Source organism: Cibotium barometz, chromosome 63 (genome assembly GCF_041138505.1).
Source record: "Cibotium barometz isolate CiBa-2024 chromosome 63, ASM4113850v1, whole genome shotgun sequence".
Taxonomy (NCBI): Eukaryota; Viridiplantae; Streptophyta; class Polypodiopsida; order Cyatheales; family Cibotiaceae; genus Cibotium; species Cibotium barometz.
The window spans coordinates 25,222,228-25,245,942 of NC_141108.1; the positions used below are offsets into that span (position 1 = coordinate 25,222,228).

Genomic DNA, 23,715 nt, shown 5'->3' on the forward strand with positions numbered 1-23,715 from the left:
TCTCTCTCTCCCCCCCCCAGTGACTGGCGGCTGCATGCTGAGGGCTGATACAGGTTTTTGGAAGATTGGCGGGCAGTTTTGCAGGAGCACTCTAGCTCCCCCTGTTTGTTTTCCTTTTCTTGGTCCTCAAAGGTGTTGAAGTGTTTTGTGTGCAAGTTTATTTTTGCACCACTCTTTGTTTTCGTCTCTGAAGCCTGAGGCCAGTTTACAAGGTTCCATTGCCGGGACATCGTCGACTTTCTCAAGGAGGCGAGTCCGTGGTTGCTCTAGTCGGGACAATCGCAAACTTTCCTAATGGGGCGACCTCGTGGTTGTCTCATGAGAGTCACATCAAAAGCTTCAACATGTGGAAAGTGAAAAGTAAGTGTAGGAGGCAGTAAAGGATTGTGTCTTTGCCTATATGAGGTGAAGAGCAAAATCTAAAGATGAAGCTCAGGAGAAAAAACAAGGACAAGAAGTAGTCGGCCAGGAACAAGAAGCAATTGAAGTGTTATGGTGCAAAAGATGGGTTGAAGGCTATGGCTTTCGACACTTTGTCACCAGTGGTATCTTCACGGAGGCTTCATGGATTTGGAAGACAGTTTTTGTGAGGACTCCCTAGTTTATTAAGACATGATTAAAATTGAATACAAGAACTAAAGATAATTAGAGAGCGGAAAGCTGAGTTGTTTGCATTGAGACAGGGGCCTTTCTTAAATAGAGGCCAAAAGGGTACAAGTGAAGAGACACATCCCTGGAAAGGGGTGTGGCTCTTGAATCAACGGTTATGTCCTTTGGACTTAGGGGTGTGTCTTTTAATGAATAGACATGTCCTTTGATAGTGACCCATGTGTAAAGGTGTGACCCTCCACAGGTGTCCTTTCAGTTAATAAGAGATTAAGGAGTAATTAAGGGGAGATTAAGAGAGTTAGTCACAATCGTGACATTCCCTCCCACTTAAAATAAGACTCCGGCTAAGAAGAGATGGTTGTCTTTGAAAGAATTCTCGAAGAAGTTCTGGATATTCCTGTAAGTCTTCATCACTTTGCCAAGTAGAGTCAGAATCATCAAAATCTCTCCATTTAACCAAAAATTCTGTGTGAGTTTATGTTTTGTTTCTTTCACATCAAGAATTGTCTCTGGAATTAAGAGTATGTGTTCATTTTCGATTTCTGGAACATAATCCAAAATATCTAAAACTGGAAAATCACCATCCACAAACTTCTTGAGCCAAGAAATATGGAAAGTTGGATGAATTCTACCCCAAGAAGGTGGTAACTCCAACAAGGGTCCATAATATCTTGGGCGAAGCTTTGGGAAGACTGATTTCACTGTCTTGTATCGATGAGGGGCAATATATAATAATACCAAGTCTCCTTGAAATTCAATGTGACGACGATGCTTATTAGTTGTGCGTTGATATTGCTCTTGGACGCTGACCATCTTATCCTTAATCTCTAATAGAATATCTTGCATTTCCTGAATGAGTTGGTCTGCTAAAGCCACTTTATGTTGAAGAACAAAGTTGGCAGGAATAAGGGGAGTATGGCCATAAGCTGCTTGAAAAGGTGTCATTCCAGTAGCTGAATGATAAGAATTATTATAAGCAAATTCCACCAAAGGTAAATATTCTTCCCATGAAGCTAATCGAGACTGAACATAATGACGCAGCATTTCTTCCAGAATCTGATTAACTCGTTCCGTTTGTCCATCTGTCTGTGGATGATAAGCAGAGCTAAAGAGTAAATTTGTACCAAGAGACTTGAATATTGAAGTCCAAAAATGTCCTGTAAACTTTGGATCTCGATCAGAAACTATAGATTTTGGCAATCCATGAAGTTTGAAGATATATTGTATGAACAGTACTGCGATATCTGAAGCTTGGGCTGCTTTCTTGTATGGAATGAAATGTGCCATTTTAGAAAATCTGTCAACCACCACAAGAAATTGTGTATTGCCTTTAGAAGAACGTGGCAATGAACTGATAAAATCCAAACTAATACTTTCCCAGTGTTCATTGGGAACTGGAAGTGGTTGAAGAAGACCAGCTGGAACTTGTCTGCTAGCTTTTATACGTTGGCATGAGAGACATGCTATAACAAACTTAATAACATCTTACTTCATTTGAGTCCAATAGTATGTGGCTATCAAAAGACGATATGTCTTGTTGATGCTTGGGCGTGCAGCATAAGTAACCTTATGATGTCCTTTCACCAATACTCTTCGAACATGAGTATCATGAGGTACACAAATACGGTCCTGATAATATAATAAACCATCCACTATTGTATATGCTCCATAAATCTTCAAGTCGGAAGAAGGTGCATTCTGAGAATTGAGAATTTGAAATGCATTTCCAAAATCACGATCTTTTGAATAACGGTCCTTGAAACTTTGAGGTATATCCATTTCAACTGTAGAAATAGCCAAGACCGAAGCTGGCGGCATACGACTGAGGGCATCCGCAACCACATTGGTAAGACCAGGAACATACTCAATTGTCATATGAAAATTGGCTAAGAATTCGACCCAACGCGCTTGCCTAGCATTCATAACCGGCTGCGTGAAGATATATTTCAAAGAATGATGCTCTGTTTTTACCACTGAATCCGCACCAAGGAGATAATGTTTCCATGCACGATAGGCATGAACAATAGCCAAAAATTCCTTGTCATATACCGGGTATCTTTCTTGAATTGCAGAGTGCTTATGACTGTCAAACGCAATAGCACGTCCTTGTTGCATTAAGATGGCACCAATGGCAATATCAGAAGCATCCGTGTAAACATCAAAGGGGAGAGTAGGGTCAGGAATAGCCATGACAGGAGTTGTTGTGTCAAAGCCGTCTTTAAATTTCCAAAAGAATGCAAGAGCGGACTTTAGAAGTTCTGTGAGAGGAGCAAAGCTATTTCGGAAAATCGATGAACCTTTGTGTGATAGAAGTTGGCAAGTCCCAAAAAAGAAGGAACATCATGGATGTTTGTGGGAGTTGGCTAATTGACAATAACTTGTATTTTCTTTGGATCCACGGAAATACCGGCTGCTGAAACAACATGTCCAAGGTACTCCAAGGATGTCTTGAAGAATTCACTTTTGCCTGAATTAATATAAAGAGCATTGTCACGAAGCACCTGGAAAACAATCTTAAGATGTGCCTTGTGTTCTTCCATATCACGACTGAACACCAGGATGTCGTCAAGATAGATAATGACGAACTTGTCCAAAAAAGATGAAAAAGATCATTCATCAAACTCATAAATGTTGCAGGGGCATTGGTCAACCCGAATGGCATGACCAGGTACTCGTAATGACCATATTTTGTGCGAAAAGTTGTCTTATATTCATCACCTTCGCGAATGCGAATTTGATGATATCCAGACTTAAGATCAATTTTGGAGACCTTTGCATGGAGTAGTTGATCAAACAATTCATCAATGCGCGGAAGAGGATACTTATTCTTGATAGTCAACTTATTAAGGGCACGATAGTTGATGCAAAGACGCATAGACTTATCCTTCTTTTTCACCAAAAGTATTGGAGCTCCAAAAGGGCTTTTGCTTGGTCGAATATGTCCTTTCTCCAAAAGTTCAGTAAGTTGTCGCTGTATCTCTTGAGATTCCGTAAAAGAAACTTGATATGGAGCACGAGTAGGTGGAGCACTGCTAGGAAGGATATCAATAGCATGGTCGACTGGTTGCCGAGGTGGGAGAACCGCAGGAAGCTCCTGAGGAAAAAGATCCAAGTATGGAGCAAAGAAAGGTTGCCTGAGATACATCACCTTTGTATCTATGTCCTCAGGAGGATCGTTGGTGGCTGAATAAACCATTAAAAGTGCTGAGGAACAACCACTCTTGTGTGGACCCACCGTTTCACTTGAAGAGCTGAAAGGGTTGGTGTAGAAGATTGGTCTCTGATTCCTTCGAGTGTCACAAGTATATCATTTTGAGCAAATTGTATAGAATGGTTGCGGAAACTTATCAGGGGATCATATTGATACAACCATTCTTGACCAAGGATTATATCATAATGTGCCAAATTCATGACTTGAAAATCCAATTTGTCACGATAGTGCTGAATTCAAAAGGAGAGGTGTTTGGCAACGGTGTTACACAAGGATGTGGAACCATCGTCAAGCTCTACTTCATAAACAACAGCACTTGGAGAAGTCCGAATCTTCAATCTCTGAGACAAGGTGGTTCCCACAAAGTTATGAGAACACCCACTGTCAATGAGCACCTAAATAGGGTGATTGGAAATAGAGCCTTGAAGAACCAAAACCTGAGTAGACCGTTGGGGCAACGGTGAAAAGGCAGCTTGTGCTGTAGCAGTAGCGGTAATCACTGAACCATGTGCAATAGCATGGTGATTAACTGCACGCTTTCCTTTGTCAGCAACTAGGGGTTTCTCCTCGGAAGTGGAGGGTTCAGCATTAGAATTCTGTCGATGGGTTGGTCTTTTGGGGCACTCAAACCAACGATGAGGTCCATTACAAATTGTGCACAATCTCGTCTTTTGTTGATCCCGTCCAGAAGGAACAGTACAAGGACGAGGATTGCGAGATTGGTCACGTCTTTGCTCCCACCGTCCACGATCCGAACTGCGTGGGTGGAAGGATTGAGAACGTCGGAACCGAAAAGAGGACGATCCTTCTGATCGGCAAGGTGTTGAGAATTATTCCATTGGGGATTAGGCCGGGAGGTAGAAGTGCCAGATGACTCTCTGCGACTATCTCGGCTCATACGAGATCCATTGGCTTCCTGAAAGTCATTAGCTTGACCGAAAGAGGCCGAATTTCGAGAATTAATGTCTGCAACGTGCTCGGCGTATCGTATGGCATCGGCAAGATCGACAGAGTTATATTTTTGAACATTGGCACGCAGTGTGGGGTTAAGACCTTCAACGAAGGCATGAAGTTCATCCGTTGGGGACAAAGAGTCAATCTCAAGTATCAAGTTGGTGAATAGACATGTCCTTTGATAGTGACCCATGTGTAAGGGTGTGACCCTTCACAGGTGTCCTTTCAGTTAATAAGGGATTAAGGGGAGATTAAGAGAGTTAGTCACAATCGTGACAGTTTCTTTCTATGTTTAGCAGTGGTGATCTACTATGCTTCATTGGGGACTTGTGCTTACCACTTGGGTAGAGTGCTAGGAGGTTTTTGGGTGCCTGAGGTTGTATCAGATGAGGCTTAGACGGAAGCGGGGGAACTTGATGAGGTTCTTATTCCCGAGTTGATACTTGCACATAAGGAAAGAAAGGTACAGGGTAAAGTTTCCCGTCGCTATCCTGTGAAGTTCAAGAGCTGTTCACCGATGGATGCAAAGTGGATGGAGGAGGGTGACTTAGCAGATTCACCTCAGGTATTACAGCTTTATCTCGATGCCTTTGAGTTGGAGCCAACTCTTGCTACGGCTCATTCAGGTTTAGTAGAGCATCGGTCTGGAGCATTGCTTGATGCTCAAGAGGGAGGTAGCACCTCCGCTCCCTTGTTACAGACATGCTCAGTTGTCATCTAGGAGTTGCTTGGTGACATCTTTGTATTCACCGGAAGGTACTGGAGGCTAACAGTACATCTGCTTATGGGACTTCTATGATATTGTGTACTAGTCACATGAGATGGTAAAGTTGGGTATGGTTCACAGTCGGTTGCACTATGAACTATAATTGTAACTATGGATAACTCTATGGAGGGCATAAGTCTTGCGAGTAGTCCTAGAGTTGGTTTGGTTCATGGATATATGGATTGAACTCTATTTGTGCATGTATGCATACACTTTTTGAGGTATTGTTGTATTATGGTACCATTGGATCCTGGTACCATTCAGAATACTTTGGGTAATACTCTGGATTTTGTTGTGTGATGCATGTATATTGGTATGATACATCAAGTACTTTATTATGTTCATGGATGCACCACTGGGTGTGACTCCTGCGGGATGGCCATGAGACATATGTGGGAAGTACTAGTGGATGTATTGTTTGGATGCATTGAGTGCTTTCATATGCTCATGTTGTACCACCAGTCGTGGGTCTTGCGGGATGCCCATGGGCGTAAGGCTTGCGAGCAACCCTTAGACTGTTACTTTAGAGTAGGTAGAGCATTTTGAGGAGCATATTGTTTGTGAATGCATATGTGTGTCATATGTAGAATGATGCATGGTTTTTTTTTGGCTAACACAGGTTACGTGTTTCCAGACTTTTGCTGCAGGTTCTGAAGGAACAAGCAAGAGATGTTTGTCACTTTGACGTTACGGTGTGGCCATATTGTGGAGGATGATTGTTTCATTACCCAGATGCACTTGAGGACCATTGCTTTTGTCATATGGGAAGTCTTTTCTCATAAGATGCCTTACTGTGCCATTGAGTGCAATCGAGGACGCTTGCTATTTTTCAAGAGGGGGTATGTTACGACCTTATGTTTATCTCTGGACAGTATGCAGGTGTGCACGGGGACATGGTGGACAGTGTGAATGGCATCAGTTTGGAGTTAAAAAAGAAAACCCATGTGTGGACAACCCCAAATGTGAAGGGGACAAAGAGATTTTAATTTAAAAGGTTTTATAACCTTTGGTGGCCCAAAAGCTAATTTGGGAGGCTACTCCACTTTTGGGAGACACGCCTCTCTCTATCTCTCTCTTGCTTTTTGGAAGAAAACAAGGGGCTGGCGGGCTGCTTTTGAGCGCCTCTCTATTGGTGAAAAGGCGGAGGGTTGAAGAGCAGGAGGCGGGCTGGAGCTGCGGCGCATGCCCTCTCTCTCTCTCTCTCTTTCTCTCTCCAGTGATTGTCAGCTGCATGCTGAGGGCTGATACAAGTTTTTGGAAGATTGGCGGGCAGTTTTGCAAGAGCACTCTAGCTCCCCCTGTTTGTTTTTCTTTTCTTGGTCCTCAAAGGTGTTGAAGTGTTGTGTGTCCAAGTTTGTTTTTGCACCACTCTTTGGTTTCGTCTGAAGCCCGAGGCCGGTTTACAGGTGCAGCAAGTGAAAGGCAGGGAGAAGGTGAAATGCGCTCAGATGCAGGGAAGGGGTGCGCAGCAGTACGGGAGCTTGATGTGCATCATTCATCTCATATCTCTGCCAGAGCCAAGGTCCAAGGGTTGAGACAGCCAAGAAGGGGCTAAAGGCAAGGTGGAACTGCAGATCCCACGGGTCTGCTTTTCATTTCATTTCTAATACTTTTTGTTTCCATGTTCAAAGTCTACAAAGTGAGCTTTTGTTTCCCTGAAACATGGGTCTCGCTACTAGTCAGAGTTTGACCAAGACTCCGGCTACGTCTGTGATAGAGCATAGATCAGCATGGCAAAGGACTGGCATGGGACTTGGAGTTGCCTAAGTGTGGGTTTGCTACTAATTAACTTGCACACCAGAGACGTGGCCTCCAAGGAGGCAATAGAGGAATGCAGGAACTAGAATTGGGCATGTATGAATAGGAAGTTGAGGGCAGCCTTGCTCAGGGAAGTTGGAGTGGCTTCCCTGGAGTCCTTAGAATGGGAAAGATCAGGAAACGCTCACTGCTGCCTCGTGAAGAACAAGTGTGGAGCAAGGGAGCAGTTGAGATGAAATGGGCAATCGGGACTGGGAAAGTAGGATGGAAAAGGGGGTGGGAAAAATGCCAAGAGGGAAAAATGGGAAAAAAGAAGGGGGGGGGGGGGTAGAGGAAGGTGGGTGTGACCTGAGGAAGAGGAGGTTGGTACATGGGGGATTCACATGAGGGAGAAAGAGAGGGGAGCAAGAATCATATAGAAAGGGGTGGGGTGGATGGTGCTGCTCTTTGTCACACGTGGCTCTCCAGCTCCACACCACAAAATTAATAAATTCATCAGCGTTCTGCAGGATAAGGTGAGTGAGATTTATTATTAATTTATTAGCTTTCTGCTTTATGCTTTTTGGTTTATTTCCAAGATATAAAAGAGGACCTGCCCTCAAACAACCACAACACACATGCCCTCGCCTTGATAAAAACATGAGCTGCCCTCCTTGTTGATCCGCCCAGCATTCCGTTCTTTCTGTACAAATCATGTGCAGCTGTACAGATTTGTGTGTTTCCCAGTCGTATGGATGTGCACACTTGTAAGCCCATTGTACAGACATCTGATCCAGCTGTATGGCCTTCATAAAGATAATGCATGTGCGGGCAACTGAGCTGTATGGATTATATGGTTATCCTCCACATGAAACTCTGATGGGGAGGTGTTTGATGTGTCAAAAACCTTGAAGACTTGTGTCTTTTTGGAAGTAAGGCCCAGGGTTTTGTGAACACAATGGTATCATTTGATTGTGTGCACAGTACATTTGAGGACAGGGACATTGTGCCTCTGCAAAGCATTGTAATCAGATTTGAAACAGAAGAACACGTGGGGGGGGGGGGGGTGTGCATGCAGGGGAATGTTTGATCCATGGTTTGTTCCCCAAGGCTATGTTTGAGTATGAAACACACGTGAATTCACCATCATTATCTTTGTATATCATACTCTTGTTGTTTTGTTTTTTAATTAAGTGAATGATCAGTATCTTATGGGCAAAACCTGTTATAGGTTGTATTGTAGTCTACAATGAGAAATTTGAAGGGTATGGAACAACTATCACGTACCGAACTACTGGAGCTCGAAGGGCTGAGAAATATGGAGCTGTGGCTGCTTTAGTACGCTCTGTTGCTCCCTTTGGTATCAAGGTAATTTTGCATACCTATTTTGGAAAGTTCACAGAATTGTTTTGCCAATTTCTTCCATAGCCATTCTGGTATCATAGTGGTCCAATCTACAGTCAAGAAGGAGAGATGAACAAAAAAATGTGTATTGCAACAGACAGTCCACACTGGGAACTCAAATGCAGCATCTATACCAACTGCAGCAATCACTCTGGAAGACGCTCAAATGTTTTCAAGGATGCAGGCTCGTGGACAGGATGTGGTGCTAGAACTCTATATGGAGGTGACAAAGTTATCCTCTTTCAAAACTCTTGCTTTCATGGTCTCAATTTCAGCAATCTGTCCATTGGAACTCCTTTTCTTATTATGATGTACTTTGTGCAGGCACATACACTACCTGATCAACCCTCACGGTAAGGGTTAAGCAAAATGTCCCACATTGTCATTCCATTGCATGCTCTGCAAGCTTCTGAAACAAGCTCACACCTTGTGGCTTTATTACCAAACACCATGTCAATGCTGTGAATTAGATAGAAAATCTGAAATACAATGATATCAATATCTGGTCATGTAGTTTGGCGTTTTTCAAATGCACTGTCTGTAGGTAATGTATCCATGTTGTTTTTGGGGAATTCAGGCTCACTACACAAAGGGCTTTGTTATGTATGTTGACAGAAATTTGATTGTCGAAATCAAAGGTTATGAGAAACCTGAGGAGCTAGTTGTGTTTGGTGGACATATGGACAGCTGGGATATTGCTGATGGTGCCATGGATGACGGAGGTGGAGCTTTTGTCTCTTGGGAGGTAATTTTCTATTCTATGTCTCTCTAAGTACCTTCCTTATCAAGAGGAGAGAGCTACAATATTTTGAAGGATAGAAATTGTTTCTGAAATCAGAATGGTGATGTGAATATATGTTGAAGCTCTACATTGACGTAGAAGGTATTAGACCACTTTGAGATTGTTGGAATATCGTAGTGGTGAATGTGTAAAATTATAGGTATTAGAATAAAGAAGTGCTAAAGTGCATAGAACACACTCTTAGATGGGTGTTAGAGCACTTAGAGGGAAAGCGACACCTACTAGACACCTAGCATTACACATGTCACCTAGCTTTACACTTGGCACATACATATTTACTTTCTTTTTTTTTTTTTTGTGGAATAAAACAGGGCTAATTATATTACCACAAAATCTCATATAAACACGTGCTAAAGCGCCAAAAGGTACAAGTGCGACCACACACAGAGTCAAAGGCAAAATTTATGCCAAAAAACAAAACCTATACATGTGGGACATAAACCACTGTGGAGGAATGTACGCCCACAGTGGGGTACCGCCCTGCATGTGGAAGAAAATCTGGTGATGACTCCAAGTCTCCAAGCATTGTTTTCTCCACAACTCACCAGACTGAGAGGAGAGCAATAAACCACCCCTTGCCACGAGAGGCCACCACCCTAATCCGCTGCCATCCAAGAGTATCAATCTCTAGGACTGAAGGAGGATCCATCTTGTGTAACTCGCCTTTGTCACCCACTCGGAAGTAAGAGGTGCCATAACCAGAAACTCCTCTGGTAACCATGAGAGGAACTCTTGTCGGTGAGAACTGGGCTTGCCAAAAGGGCTTGGAACCCCCTTAAAGTGATGATCCAATCTGAAACAACCACTGTAAATGAATAGCCTCATCAATCTCAGTCTGTCGAGCATGCATGGAAGCGAGACCTCCTCCAACGCCCTTGAAAAGATCAGGGTCAGATATGTCACTGAATGCAGACCTCCAAGTCTGCACAGCGCGGGCAGGACCTGCATCCCAGCGAGCCCAAGAGATGTAAGATCGCTCACCAATCATGTGCCTGGAAGCATCTCTGATGTGGGGATTCCATAGGATAGGCTATCGCTCAATCTCCTCTGTAAGAGTGGGCTTCGGATGAATGAGGCATCTTGTGAGAGAATGCCAAATAGTTAGTAAACTACGAAGAAAGGCCGAGCGAGGCGGCTGATAGCTGATAGCAGTGAAAATCCATCTGATAGAAGGCCTCCAGTCTCCACCAAGGCAAGGGTGACAATGACACACACCATCCAAGATCTTCTTGGATTGAGCCCTTGAACAAGGAATTTCACAAGTAAAGCCTTGCTGTGTGTCTTAGGGTCTATGATGCCCAAACCCCCATCATGTGTTGATAGAATAACTGTATCCCAAGCCACTCTAGCTCTTGTATCCGAAGTGCCATCTGAGCGAGGCCACAAATAATTCTGGATCAACCATTGGAGCTGAGAGATGGGAGAGCATGAAAGGCACTGTAACTATTTTGGCCCTCCTAGCTCTATTTCACATGATGAAACCCATGCCCGGACACCAGACAAGTGAAAGAAGACATGGGGATAGGGTCCATAAGGTTTGATTAAGAAAAAGCACCATTCTTGGTCAAAAAGCAAAAAGTCAAATAGGGTTGACTGCGAGCCAAGGGCACCGTTAGAAAGAGGAGAATGAGCCGGACCAAAAAGCAAAAAGCTGCTTTTTCAAAAAGCAACTCCAAGGCCGAAAAGCAAGGCCCTTAAGCTAGAAAAGAAAAACAAGAACTTTTGACTAAAGTTGAGTAATATTTTACTATTAAAAAGACCAAAAGCAAAGTAAAAGGCAAAAGCAAAGCAAAAGCAAAGCAAAAGCATCACTTTTTGGCAAAAAGCAAGGCTTCCCCAAGTATAAAAGAAGCATGAGCCTCTCTTTTGAGTATCGAGTTGAAGAATAACCTCTTGATTGCGTTGCCATCTTTGTTGAAGCGTGGAGATCATCTTCTTGATCATCATCTACTTGATCATGAACCAAATCATGGAGTTTTTCATCGCTGCCCTGCTGATTGAGAGCACCGCATCAACTGCAGTGCCACGTCATTATCTGTCCGTATGACTGTACGGATCCGTACATGCGTACAGAACTGTACAGACATGTACGAAACTATACGGAGTGAAAAATCAAAAATCCTAAAAATTTTAGAAACCCTAAAACTACTCCAAAAACTACTTTTTGGAGGTTTTGATTGTTTGAAAACCATTAAAACAGGTTTTATATTAGTTTTCTTGCCAGAAAGAGCTTTTCCATGGTTTTCTTCATCGACAAGGCCTAAGGAGTTGTGGAGATTACTCATGGGATAAGTGAGTGATTCTTGGACTGTTATTTGGATTTGGACTTGGACTTGGATCTTCGACTTGGACTTAGATTTGGACTTGGAACTTGACTTGGGACTTAGATTTGGATTTGGACTTGGACTTAGATTTGGACTTGGAACTTGGACTTGGACTTGGATTTGGACTTGGACTTGGACTTAGATTTGGGTTTGGACTTGGACTTAGATTTGGACTAGGAACTTGGACTTGGATTATTTTGCTGACTACCCTCACCTTTTGCAGGCATATCTTGAGGCTTTTCAGTTGAGGATAACTGTTTGGAAGCTCGGGGGGATGTCACCATTTGGTCCATCTTCATTTCTGGAGCCACTTATATGGGATTGTAACTCCATAGAGTGGCCTGATTTGTGCCATGTTCACATGGGGCCAAGCCGGTGTCCCATGTGAAAGGGCCAGTCTTTTGGTGTGGAGCCAGATTCGTGCCACCCGTGTGTGACCAGTACTGCGTCACATGGATGGAAACCAATTTTGTGCCACCCGTGTGTGACCTGCTTCGTGCTGTATGGACGGGATCCTGTTGGTGCCACCCGTGTATGGCCAGGATAGTGTCTTACCTATGGGATTGTCACTCCATAGAAAGACTAGGATATACATTCATAATTCTGTCGCGCCAGTTTTGTGCCTGATAGGAAATTTTTGTACAAGTTTCATGAAAGGGAGATTTCGTCCATTACATGTGCACATGCATTTATGACTGCATGCATAAACTTTTTTTTGCATGATTTGTTTGCGTGTGTTTGCCTGTTTTGCCATGCTAGTACACTGGACAGGGACCAGTGTACAGTGGGAGTGCTGCTTGCTGACACATGGGTGTGGCATGTGAACAGGTGGTAAGTATTACCATTTTAGCCCTTTTAAAATGTAAAATCCATAAGCTATGGTTAGTTTTAATGTTTATTAGTAAATGTGTTCACACGCATTTAAAATTTGGGCTGAACATTTACTTTCTAGTGTGGTTGTCCATAAACTAACCTTTGATTAAAGTTTAATAATACTTAAAGCAACTATTTCATGGGGAGGAATTATCTCCACACGTGGATGGTGGAAGGGGTTGGTTGAAGGAAAGAGCCGGCTGTTGTACGCCTGCTCTGTACCGGCCTCCAACCTGTTCACGCCGCCTGCATCTGTTGTACCTTGTACCTGACTGTTGTACCTTGTACCCAACTGCTGTACCTTGTATTCGACTGCACCTGCACTTGTTGTACCATGCTGTACCCACTTTACATCAGTTGGCAAAAATAAATTATAAATTTCACAAGGTATCTCCTGGAAAGTTTCCCATGTGGTAACTTTCTCTCCTTGTGAAATACAATCTGCTTTGGTTGGAGGATCTCCTCAAGTTCATCAATCTCGGTCGAGTCTTCTGTGACAGGCTCTTCTAGGTCTGGCCCCACATACTTCTGCAAAAGACTCACGTGAAAAGCATTGTGAATCTTCCAATGACTAGGTGAAGCAAGCTGTAGGACACTTCATTTATCTGGTCAACCACTTTGAAGGGTCCATAACATCGGGTAGAAAGCTTTGGATACGTGAAAAGCATTGTGAATCTTCCAATGACTAGGTGAAGCAAGCCTGTAGGACACTTCATTTATCTGGTCAACCACTTTTAAGGGTCCATAACATCGGGTAGAAAGCTTTGGATATAATTCCTCTCGTCCTGGCTTTAGAAGTCATGGCCTCTTCCGAAGCCTAGCTTTCTTAAATTTCAGCAATACCCAAGCACCTTTCTTGACTTGCATGTCCCTTCTATGCTTGTTAGCAGCCCTCTTATGCTTGTCTTGTGACCTTGCAATGACTGTCCGCACGTGAGCAAAAGGCTACATCCAAGTCACGCACATACTCATCGGCTGCAAAAATCTCATCCTTTGTACGAAGGATGGGTGGCAAGACCACTTTGCCATAAATAATCTCAAACGGGGCCTTTCCCGTGGAGGCATGTACTGTGTTATTGTAAGCAAACTCTACAAGTGGAAGATACTTCTCCCAAGCACTCTTTTGATCTACCACATAACACTTCAACAAATCCAATACAGCAGAATTTGCAGCCTCACTTTGACCATCTGTTTGGGGGGGATAAGCAGATGAAAACTCAAGCTTAGTGCCCATGTTATCAAATAAAGCCCTCCAAAAGAGGCTCGTAGTCCTCGGATCTCTATCACCAACTGTGGACTTTGGCATACCATGGTGCTTGAAGATGTGAGCAAAAAAAAGCTTCACCATATGATCAACTTTTATGGTTTTCTTGACAGGCAAGAAGTGAGCTTGCTTGCTAAACTTGTCCACAATGGTCCAAATAGCATCATTCCCATGCTCGGATCTAGGCAAATCCAGCTTTTGCCTATCAAATTTCACCTTTTGGCAAGTAATACATGCACGTACATATGTCTCAATGTCTTTACGCATGCTTGGCCAAAAGAAATATCTTTCGATCATGCGTGTTGTAGGTAAAATACCTCTATGACCAGCATAAGGTGGAGCGTGACATTCCTCCATAACCTTTGGATGCATATCCTTCACCACACATAAGCAGTTATCCTTCATAAGATAACCCTCTTTGATCACATAAGAGACATGCGAGTGACCAGCCATCAAATCAGTCCATATATGGGAAAAATCAGTATCCAAATGATACAAATCACGCATGGCAGATAAGTCCCCATGAGAGGCCACTGAAACTGCAGCTATATTGTTGGAAATAAGTGCACACTAGGTGTACTATTTCTCTAGTCTAGTTTCAGTTGAGTCTTTGTGTCTTGAGTCTAGTGCCATGTGGCACCTCTACATTTATCCCATAAGTCAGTCTACTCAATCTTGTACTTCTCACCTATATATTGTAGGTGTCACATCAATGAAAGCATCAATCTTGTGTCTTGTCTACACTCATCTCAAGGTAACTCTTTGTATTTCATTTGTTCTTGTTTCATTTCTAGTTTTGCTCTTGCTTTCATATTTTCTACATGGTATCAGAGCGGGCTGCTCCTGCCCTGTATTGCCTGCCATAGCTTCAGGCCACCATCTCCCTAGCTGCGCTCAGCCTGTAGGACTAGCCCATTCACACTCTACACAGGCTGCGCCGACCTGAACAGCCTATTCACACTCTGCACAAGGCTGCGCCGACCTGAATCTGCTGTCCACCCTGCGCCGGCCTGATTTCAGTAGCTGCTGCATACTCCTCTTATTTTCGTGAAGCTGCTACTGCTCTCTTGCTTGGAGCTGCTGCTGCCCGCCGTACTGTTGCAGCTCTTCTTTGGCTGCCTTCTTCATCAACTCAAGGGTGCGTATCATCTCAAGGCAGCTGCAGATCGACTGTCCTCCTAAACGAGCTATTTTGCTGCATTCAGTTCTGCCATTGCTTCCTCTTGAAGAGTTTACAAGGTACTGTGCATTGTCTCCTTCAGTTTGCTGGTTAGTCCTTTTCTTATCCTCATATCTGCAAACTGCTAGTTCCTCATGCTTCGATGGGCTGTCAAATGCTATGGCCTTGACAAGTGGTGAGAGAGCCGGCTTCTAAAAACAGTTTGGATCTTTTCTTTCATTCATTTCTGCAATCTTGTAAGGGAATAGACACTGCCCTTGCATTTTAGCAAGAGGTAAGACCTTCCCACATGGCCTCTTCTACTCATTCTCTCATGTCTATCGACAAATTCAATGGGTCCAACTTTCATACTTGGCAAATCAAAATCAAGTGCCATCTTATGAAAGAAAGTCTTTGGGACGTTGTTCATCCTGCTGCTCCCGAAGATTCCGACATTGAGCAAGTTATCACTTATGCTCCCACTGCCAAGAATGACAAAGCCTATGCTATCATCTTGCTCGGTCTTGGAGATGATTACATTCATCACATCTCCGACATACAGTCTGCTTCTCGAGCATGGATCACTTTGGATACCTTTTTTTGGACCCCGCTCTAAAAATTCTAAGATTGCACTTATGATCTCATTCTTTGATCTATATATGCAGGAGGGAGCTACTATAGCCTCTCATGTCAATTATTTTCGCAGTCTTATGGTTCAGCTTGCATCAGTGAAGTCCCCCATCTCCGAAGATATTGCTATTGCTGTGCTTCTCAAAAGCTTACCTGACACCTATGCTACTCTTGTCACTACCTTCAAGTATCACAATAATCCTACTCTTGAAGGTATCATCAATGCTCTCCAAGAAGAGGAAAGAACAAAACAACAAAAGGTAACTGACACTACATTTTTAGCAAAGAAAGGAGGTTCTAAGGTAAGAAAGCCTTGCACCCATTGTGGAAAAACTAATCATATGGAGAAGGACTGCTTCAAGGCTCATCCATGCACCATTTGTGGCCGTGATAATCACCGGGAGAAGGACTGCTACTCTAAAACCTCTACATCAGCCCCTGCATCTACCTCAACCCATGTTGCTGCAGCATCTACATCAGCAGATCTTGTTGTTCATTCCTCACATGATGAGGAATGGGCTTTCTGATTACTTCACCTTTCTTGTCTACCACTTTGACGACCGATGATGTAGGTCAAGGGGTTCTAGTGTCTTACTCATTATGCTTTTTGACCTCTCTCTTGTCCCTACCCAAGAGGCAGAGATTGCCCTTGAGGAGGGGATGTCTTCAAGGTCCATCTGTTTGTCTACAGTCAGTTTTTTCAGTCTAGTCTAGTCTTGTCTGTCTGTCTATCTGTTGTCTATCTATCTGTCTATCAATCTGACTGTGTCTTGTTTTAGATCCATCTTGTCCCTATCCTTGTGGACCCATATGAGGATATCACTTGAGGAGGGGTGTCTCAGGATCTTTTGTCTCTCATGTCTTGTCTCTCAGTCTATCAGTCTTTATGTCTGTCTTCTAGTCTTTTTGTCTTCCTCCTAGTGTCCACTTAAGGAGGGTGTTGGAAATAAGTGCACACTAGGTGTACTATTTCTTTAGTCTAGTTTCAGTTGAGTCTTTGTGTCTTGAGTCTAGTGCCATGTGGCACCTCTACATTTATCCCATAAGTCAGTCTACTCAATCTTGTACTTCTCACCTATATATTGTAGGTGTCACATCAATGAAAGCATCAATCTTGTGTCTTGTCTACACTCATCTCAAGGTAACTCTTTGTATTTCATTTGTTCTTGTTTCATTTCTAGTTTTGCTCTTGCTTTCATATTTTCTACATATATAAGGCTTCCTGGACAAAGCATCTGCCACCAAATTCTTCTTTCCCGGAGTGTGTATAGTCTGAAAATGAAACATGGAAAGAAAGTTTGCCATTCTCATTTGCTTCTCCAAAAGCTTTGTTTGAGATAGAAAATATCTCAAGCTTTGATGATCTGTCTTGACTACAAATTCAGGCCCAAGAAGATAATGCTTCCATATCTTTGAGGCATGAATTACAGCGAAGAGCTCTTTTTCATAAATGTCCATATGGATCTCGGCATCATGCAATCGACGGCTTTCATAAGCAACTACATGACCCTCTTGATTTAGGACAGCCCCTATACAATTCCCACATGCATCACATTCCACCGTGAATGGCTTTTGCAAATCGGGAACAATCAACACAGGCCCACAAATGATAGCATTTTTGAGTTGCAAGAAGGCATATTGCTCAGTCGAAGTCCATTTGAAGGTGGCTTTCTTCTTTGTAAGATCATGCAATGGCGAGGCAATGTTGGAAAAATTCCTGATGAATCACCTATAGTATGAACATAAAGCTACGCACTTGATGTACATTTTGATACTCTGGCCAATTTTGAATGAATAGTGTATCTTTGAGAGGAATAACTCACTTTTCTTAGCATTTATGAAGAGTTTATGCTTTCACAACTCTTCAAACACTGTAGCCAAATGAGTCTTATGCTCCTCCTCATTCTTGGAGAAAACCAAGATGTCATCAAAGAATACACCTGTGAACTTACGATGGGGTCGAAATATCATGTCCATCATATGGTTGAATGTTGCCAGGGCATTGGTAAGGCCAAAAGGCATTACCAATTCATACAATCCAAAAGCTATAATGAATGCAGTCTTATGGACATCCTGGGGTACCACTCGAATCTGGTGGTGACCACTCTTCAAATCTATACGGCTGAAACAAGCCGAACCATCAAGCTTATCCAAGATGTCATCTATGCGTGGGATTGGAAACCTGTTCTCGATGGTGAGCTTGTTTAGAGCTCGATAATCCACACATATGCGGAAAGATCCATTCTTCTTTTTTACACAAGAAGTACGGGAGAACAAAAGGGTGAGGAGCTTGGCTGAACCAAACCCTTTTCTAAGAGCTCATTAACCTGCTTCATAATCTTGTCTTGTTTTGCAGCACTCACACAATATGCGGGTTTGTTAGGTGGGGAACTACCTGGCACAAGATCTATGCGATGATCCTCGGGCCTCTTAGGTGGTAGTTCTCCTAGCAATGCATCGGCAAAACAATCTTTATATGCATTAAGAAAATTCAGCCTATCTTGAGTCAATACATCCACATTCACATTACTTTGTTCAATTTTGTCACGAACAAAAACCAAGTACACGGAAAGACTCTTTTTCATTGCCTTATTAATTTGGATGTGAGATACAACTGGGATGGAATCCCCTTCCTTGCCCGCATCAATAACATGCATGCGGCCTCTATGCATAAATCTGATCATGTTGGCTTTATATTCTTTGCGAGGCTCAAGCCTATGATGCCAAGGCTTGCCAAGTAATACATCACATCCATTGAGTGGGGCAATCAAGAAATGCTCATGATCCAAATAACCTTGTATGTGAATGCGCAACTTTCCAATAAGAGGCGTGACCTGCACCTCTTTGCCAACAAAAGCGGCCTCTGCTTCAATTTGGGGTCCCATGTCCCCAATCTCTATGCCCAAGGCAGCTGCCATCTGTGTAGAGATGAAATTATCTGTTGCACAATCATCAAACATGAATAAGGCGGGCTGATTCTTGATTTGTCCCCAAGCTTTGCATACCAGTCTCTCTTTGCCATCATGCTCAGTGGTACCTTGCACATCGGGTACATGCACATTTGCCTTTGGTGGCTTGTCCTCATGCTTTTGCTTGCGGGTAGGGCATTGCCTAAACATGTGCTCTTTACTACCACAAGAAAAGCATTTCCCCTCTTTGGCATATTGCTTCCTTTGCTCGGGGGTCAAGCCAAACTTGTTCTTCTTTGGTGCAATGTCTTTGGATGGGGTTCTTTCAGCTTTACCACCCTTTTGGGCTTCTTGGAAGCTCTTTTTAGGTGGTTGTCCACCTTTTTGCAGGTTTGGGACAGCCCTCTCTTTGCCCTTGGAACCTCCTTGATCTTGCTTAATTTTAAGCACCAATTGCTCTATAGGAAGAGCAGATGCTATGAGCTGCTGAAGAGTGTGTTTCGGATGCAATTCAATGCCCGAATGATAAGCTGGTTGCAATCTGGAGCGAAACTTCCTCTTCCTTTTATCCTTGGAGAGTTGCATAAAGGGATTTACCTCAAGCAACACTTTCCAAAACTTATTGACATATTGCGGCACACTTTCATTGTCTTTTTGCTCAAGTCTATCCCACTTTTGAGTGAGAGTTTGCTCCGCATTAGGAGGCAAAAATTGGGCATAAAATTTGTCCTTAAACTCTTTCCAAGTGCAAATGGGATCTTTGGTGGTCTTTTCAGTGATCCACCAATGAGCAGCTGTCCCCTTCAAGAACATGCTTGCGTGATGAATTTTGGACTTCTCAGTGAAGTCCTCATCCCTAAAAGCAATCTCAAACTGTGCCACAAAAGCTAGCACCTTAGAGGCATCATACTCTCCATGAAAGGCATCAAATTTCACGGACTTGTCCCCTACCTTAAACTCCTTGAGCTTCTTGGGATGTGGTACATGTTCTTCTCTTTTTCTCTTCCCCTTATCCAACGGGGCAGCCCTCTCTGCATGGGCTTCATGGGCAATCGAAGATGTTTCAAGAGGCACGAAGGCATGTGTATTATGAATCTGTGGCCCCGATGCATGTGACCTCCCCAAATGATGCAATGTCTCACCACGAGACAACTCAATGGGCAAAGTCTTTCGGCTTGCATACCGACCGCTCTCTCCATGATATACCTGCTTTGAATCCACAAGGTCATCATGTGGCCCACTAGCTCCAACATGCACATACTTGTTGTCTCCTATCCCATGAGGAGTAGATGCATGGCGAGAAGTGGCTGATACCTCTTCCTTATGTATAAAAGACCTCAACCGTTGAGATGCTGGGTCTCCTTGCTTCAAACGAGGTGGATTCTTGAATACTAGCTCTCCATCCTCTCCTTCCTTTAGATCACCCTTGCAGATGAGATAAGAGAGTGCCAACTCCCTTGGCTTCTTGCCCACTTCACGACCCTCTTCTTCCTTGCTTCAATGACACTTTGTACATGGGGATCTTCATGTAGAAATTTCAGCTCTTGCTCCTTTGCCTGCAAAAGCTTCTTCATGTGCTCCAATTCATTGGGCTCTTCCTCATGCATAGGCTCTTTTCCACGGGATGGCTGTCCCATGAATGCACTGTCATAATCTCTCTCTAGAGGTTTGTGCCTTCCAAGCAATGCATCAGAATCACGAGAAGCACTAGACCGGCCTCTTGAATTTGGCACTTCCAGAGGGTTGCCTTGGCTGTCCATTGAGTCAAGTGTCTGTGTATTCTTCCAATCTCAAAACACCGTGTCTCCTCCTGAGAAAGAGAGACGACCGGGCTCTGATACCAATGTAACCGCTCCCTACAGGAGGCCTATAAATTGGAAGACAAAATACACATTTTTATATCACTTAACTAATATCAACAATTGACATTATTATCAACATTAAAACTGAAAATGACCAATAACACTTGACACCAACACTGGGTCTGGAAAGGCCCCCCCCTCCCCTCCCCTCCCCCCTCAATACGTTTGTATTTCTTGGAGTATTTATATGTACAAGTGTCATGGGCCAATAGGCTAGATTTCTCCTCACATGGAGTGAATACAACTCAAACAATTGGGTTCTTGTCGATGAAAGTCTGGACAGTCGAAGAAGTCCCAAGTCAGAGGCAAACTCCCACCTTCACTGGGTGCACACCTACCTTTCACTGGTCTTCCGGGACCGTGCACCAACAGGCACGCCCGTACTAGCATAGGCCAAGGGGTACACCGCGGTGGGAACATTCTCCGTGCACTATGAGCTGGGTGGGATTCCCCATGGAGTGGATTCGTGGAGTCTCGGGACTTTAGTCAGCCTCACACAGCCAAGTTCTCATTTAGGGAGCCCATGGCGACATATTTTCCCTCTCCTACTCAGTTAGACATGGTTGTCCTTTGGCACCTTACCTCTTCCTATTTGTCACCGAGGCCATGAGTAGTTTTCTCTCCGCCTAGGAGATGTGGTTTTTCCCCTTGGACATCAAGTGTGAAAGAACACTCTAACATATAATATTTTGTACTTCTATATTATATGGATGTGGCACACATGCAAGAGTTGACTTGTATTTTGTGGATACGAGAGAGGCTACATGCAGGGGAGATCAGTTTATCTTATTGCCCTACACAGGATAATGTTGCATATCTATTCACAAAGGCTTTACCTCGAGAAAAGTTTGAAGCTTTCCGCAAAGCTTTGGGCTTACTCTCATACAGAGAGTGATTTGCTACCTTGTACAGGTTCGCACTTCCACTACAGGGGGGATTTGTAGGCATATGCTCACTTATGGTAGTGCTATGTGTGAACAGGGCTTAACCAAGGGCACTTTTTTCCATGTGGTTTTTCGCCTTGGACATCAAGTGTGAAAGGACACTCTAACATATAATATTTTGTACTTCTATATTATATGGATGTGGCACACATGCAAGAGTTGACTTGCATTTTGTGGATACCACACTTTTGGCTCTCTCTCTCTCTCTCTCTCTCTCTCTCTCTCTCTCTCTCTGCTCCCTCCCCTTCGCTCTCCCCCTTTTCGCCCCTGCCCGCCTGTTCTCACTCTCTCTCTCTCCCGCTGCCCCCCCCCCCCCCCCTTCGCTCTCCCCCTTTTCGCCCCTGCCCGCCTGTTCGCTCCCTCCCGCTGCCTGCCTGTTCGCTCACATTTCCGCCTGTTCTCACTCTCTCTCTCCCGCTGTCCCCCCCCTTTGCTCTCCCTCTTTTCGCCCCTGCCCCCTTTTCGGCCCTGCCCGCCTGTTCGCTCCCTCCCGCTGCCCACTTCGCTCACATTTCCGCCTGTTCTCACTCTCTCTCTCCCGCTGCCCCTCCCCTTCGCTCTCCCCCTTTTCGCCCCTGCCTGCCTGTTCGCTCCCTCCCGCTGCCCGCTTCGCTCACATTTCCGCCTATTTTCACTCTCTCTCTCTCGCTGCCCCCCCCCCCCCCCCCCGCGCTCTCCCCCTTTTCGCCCCTGCCCGCCTATTCGCTCCCCCCCTGTCCGCTTCGCTCACATTTTTGCCTCCCTTCACCCACCCACCCTTCCTCAGGCCCCCAAGGCAGCAACATAACTCCTTCTCTGCTGAATCTCTTCTCTCTTTCCCCTGCATGGCTTGAACCCCCCCCTCTTTCTCCGTGCTGCTGTTTCGCACTTGTGTCATGGATTAATTTCCAATCCATTGGCTTTGGGAAGTTTTGCAAAAAGTCATGGCCAAGACCGGGTTTAAAGAGGAGCTCGTGAAAGTGGAGGACAAGCTCGGCACAATTATCAAAGAAAACAAGAAGATGGTCAACTCTTCCATTACCGCAATCATAAACCGCCTCTCCAAACTCGAGAAGGGATTTGACAAAATCCAAGAGCTCGAGTTGAGAACATCCAAGCAAGAGGCTGAGATTTCAGCCTTAAAGGAGGAACTAGTGGAGGCCAAACTGCATGCTAAAAGTCAAGCGGCTGAAATCTCAGCCCTCAAAAAGGAGTTGGAAGCCACTTCAAAAAGCAAGCTTGAGGATGGAGAATTTCAGCCCTCCTTTATTGAAGAGCTGAATACCATCAAGGAACAAATGAGGATCATTCGAGAGGAGGAGGAGCAACATAAAGAGGAGACATCTTCATGGGTGGAGGTGATCACAAAGACACAAAAGAAGATGGACGAGGCCGAGAAATGGATCGAGGTCGCCAAGAAAGGGAAAGGTAAAGAATCGCCACCCATCCCCACTCCCACCATCATCAACATGACCCTTGAAGAGGAGCAAAGGAGGAAGATCCGGGCCTTACATGTAAGAGTGTCCGGTCTAAAAGACCGTGATGATGCGGAAGGGGAAAGTTGAAACCAAGGAGCTCTTCTCTATGATGGGCATTGAAGCCACGCACACAAAGGCATGGAGAGTGGGAAAGAAGAGAGAAGGTAGTGGCGAATCTTCTAAGGAGAGAGCACTTATCATTCGTTCCCCTCCATGGAAGCGAAGAAGGACTTCTTGAAGAGACGTCCTACACTCAAGAAGACGGGAATATTTCTTGGAGATGACCTCACACTCTCGCAACTTGCCCACATGAAAGAAGTTATGCCCGAGATAAGGGCAGCCCGAGAGAAAGGGAAAGTGGCCTTCTATAGAGATGGTAGAGTGGTGATTATGGAGAGGGGCTCTTCATGACGACGCGAGACCTATGGGACTACACTCAAAGTTGCTACTTGGAATTGTAATGGATCTCTACACCTTGATGTAGGGGCTTTTGAGGATAGTTTCACTGGGAGGGACATCATCTTCTACTGTGAGACGCATCAGGCTCCTGGACAGTCCATGCCACATGTTAGTGGATACCGATGGGAGACAGCTTGTAGACAGGAGACTCGTTCAGAGCATAGAGGACGGGGCTCAGGAGGAGTGGCAGTATTGTTTAGAGAGGGCTACAGCCACTGATACATATAGTCCACATAGATGAGCATGCTAGGTACATGTGGGTTAGACTGAGGGCAGAGACGGGCAGATATCTCTACATTGCCATATGCTATTTTGCTCCTAGTACATCAGTGTATGCATCACCTAGCAGGC

The 23,715-nt window shown here is 44.3% G+C and overlaps 1 protein-coding gene across 2 annotated transcripts in view; it reads left to right on the forward strand.

Moving 5' to 3' along the window:
- The window catches only part of LOC147603876 (uncharacterized), a 157,509-nt gene that overhangs the window by 37,141 nt on the left and 96,653 nt on the right, over positions 1-23,715 (forward strand). For both annotated transcript variants that reach the window (XM_086796143.1, XM_086796144.1), the window contains exons 5-8: positions 8,509-8,645; positions 8,779-8,904; positions 9,006-9,034; positions 9,297-9,426. In XM_086796143.1, the coding sequence (XP_086652269.1) occupies positions 8,509-8,645; positions 8,779-8,904; positions 9,006-9,034; positions 9,297-9,426 (422 nt within the window). The remainder of the gene's footprint in view (positions 1-8,508; positions 8,646-8,778; positions 8,905-9,005; positions 9,035-9,296; positions 9,427-23,715) is intronic.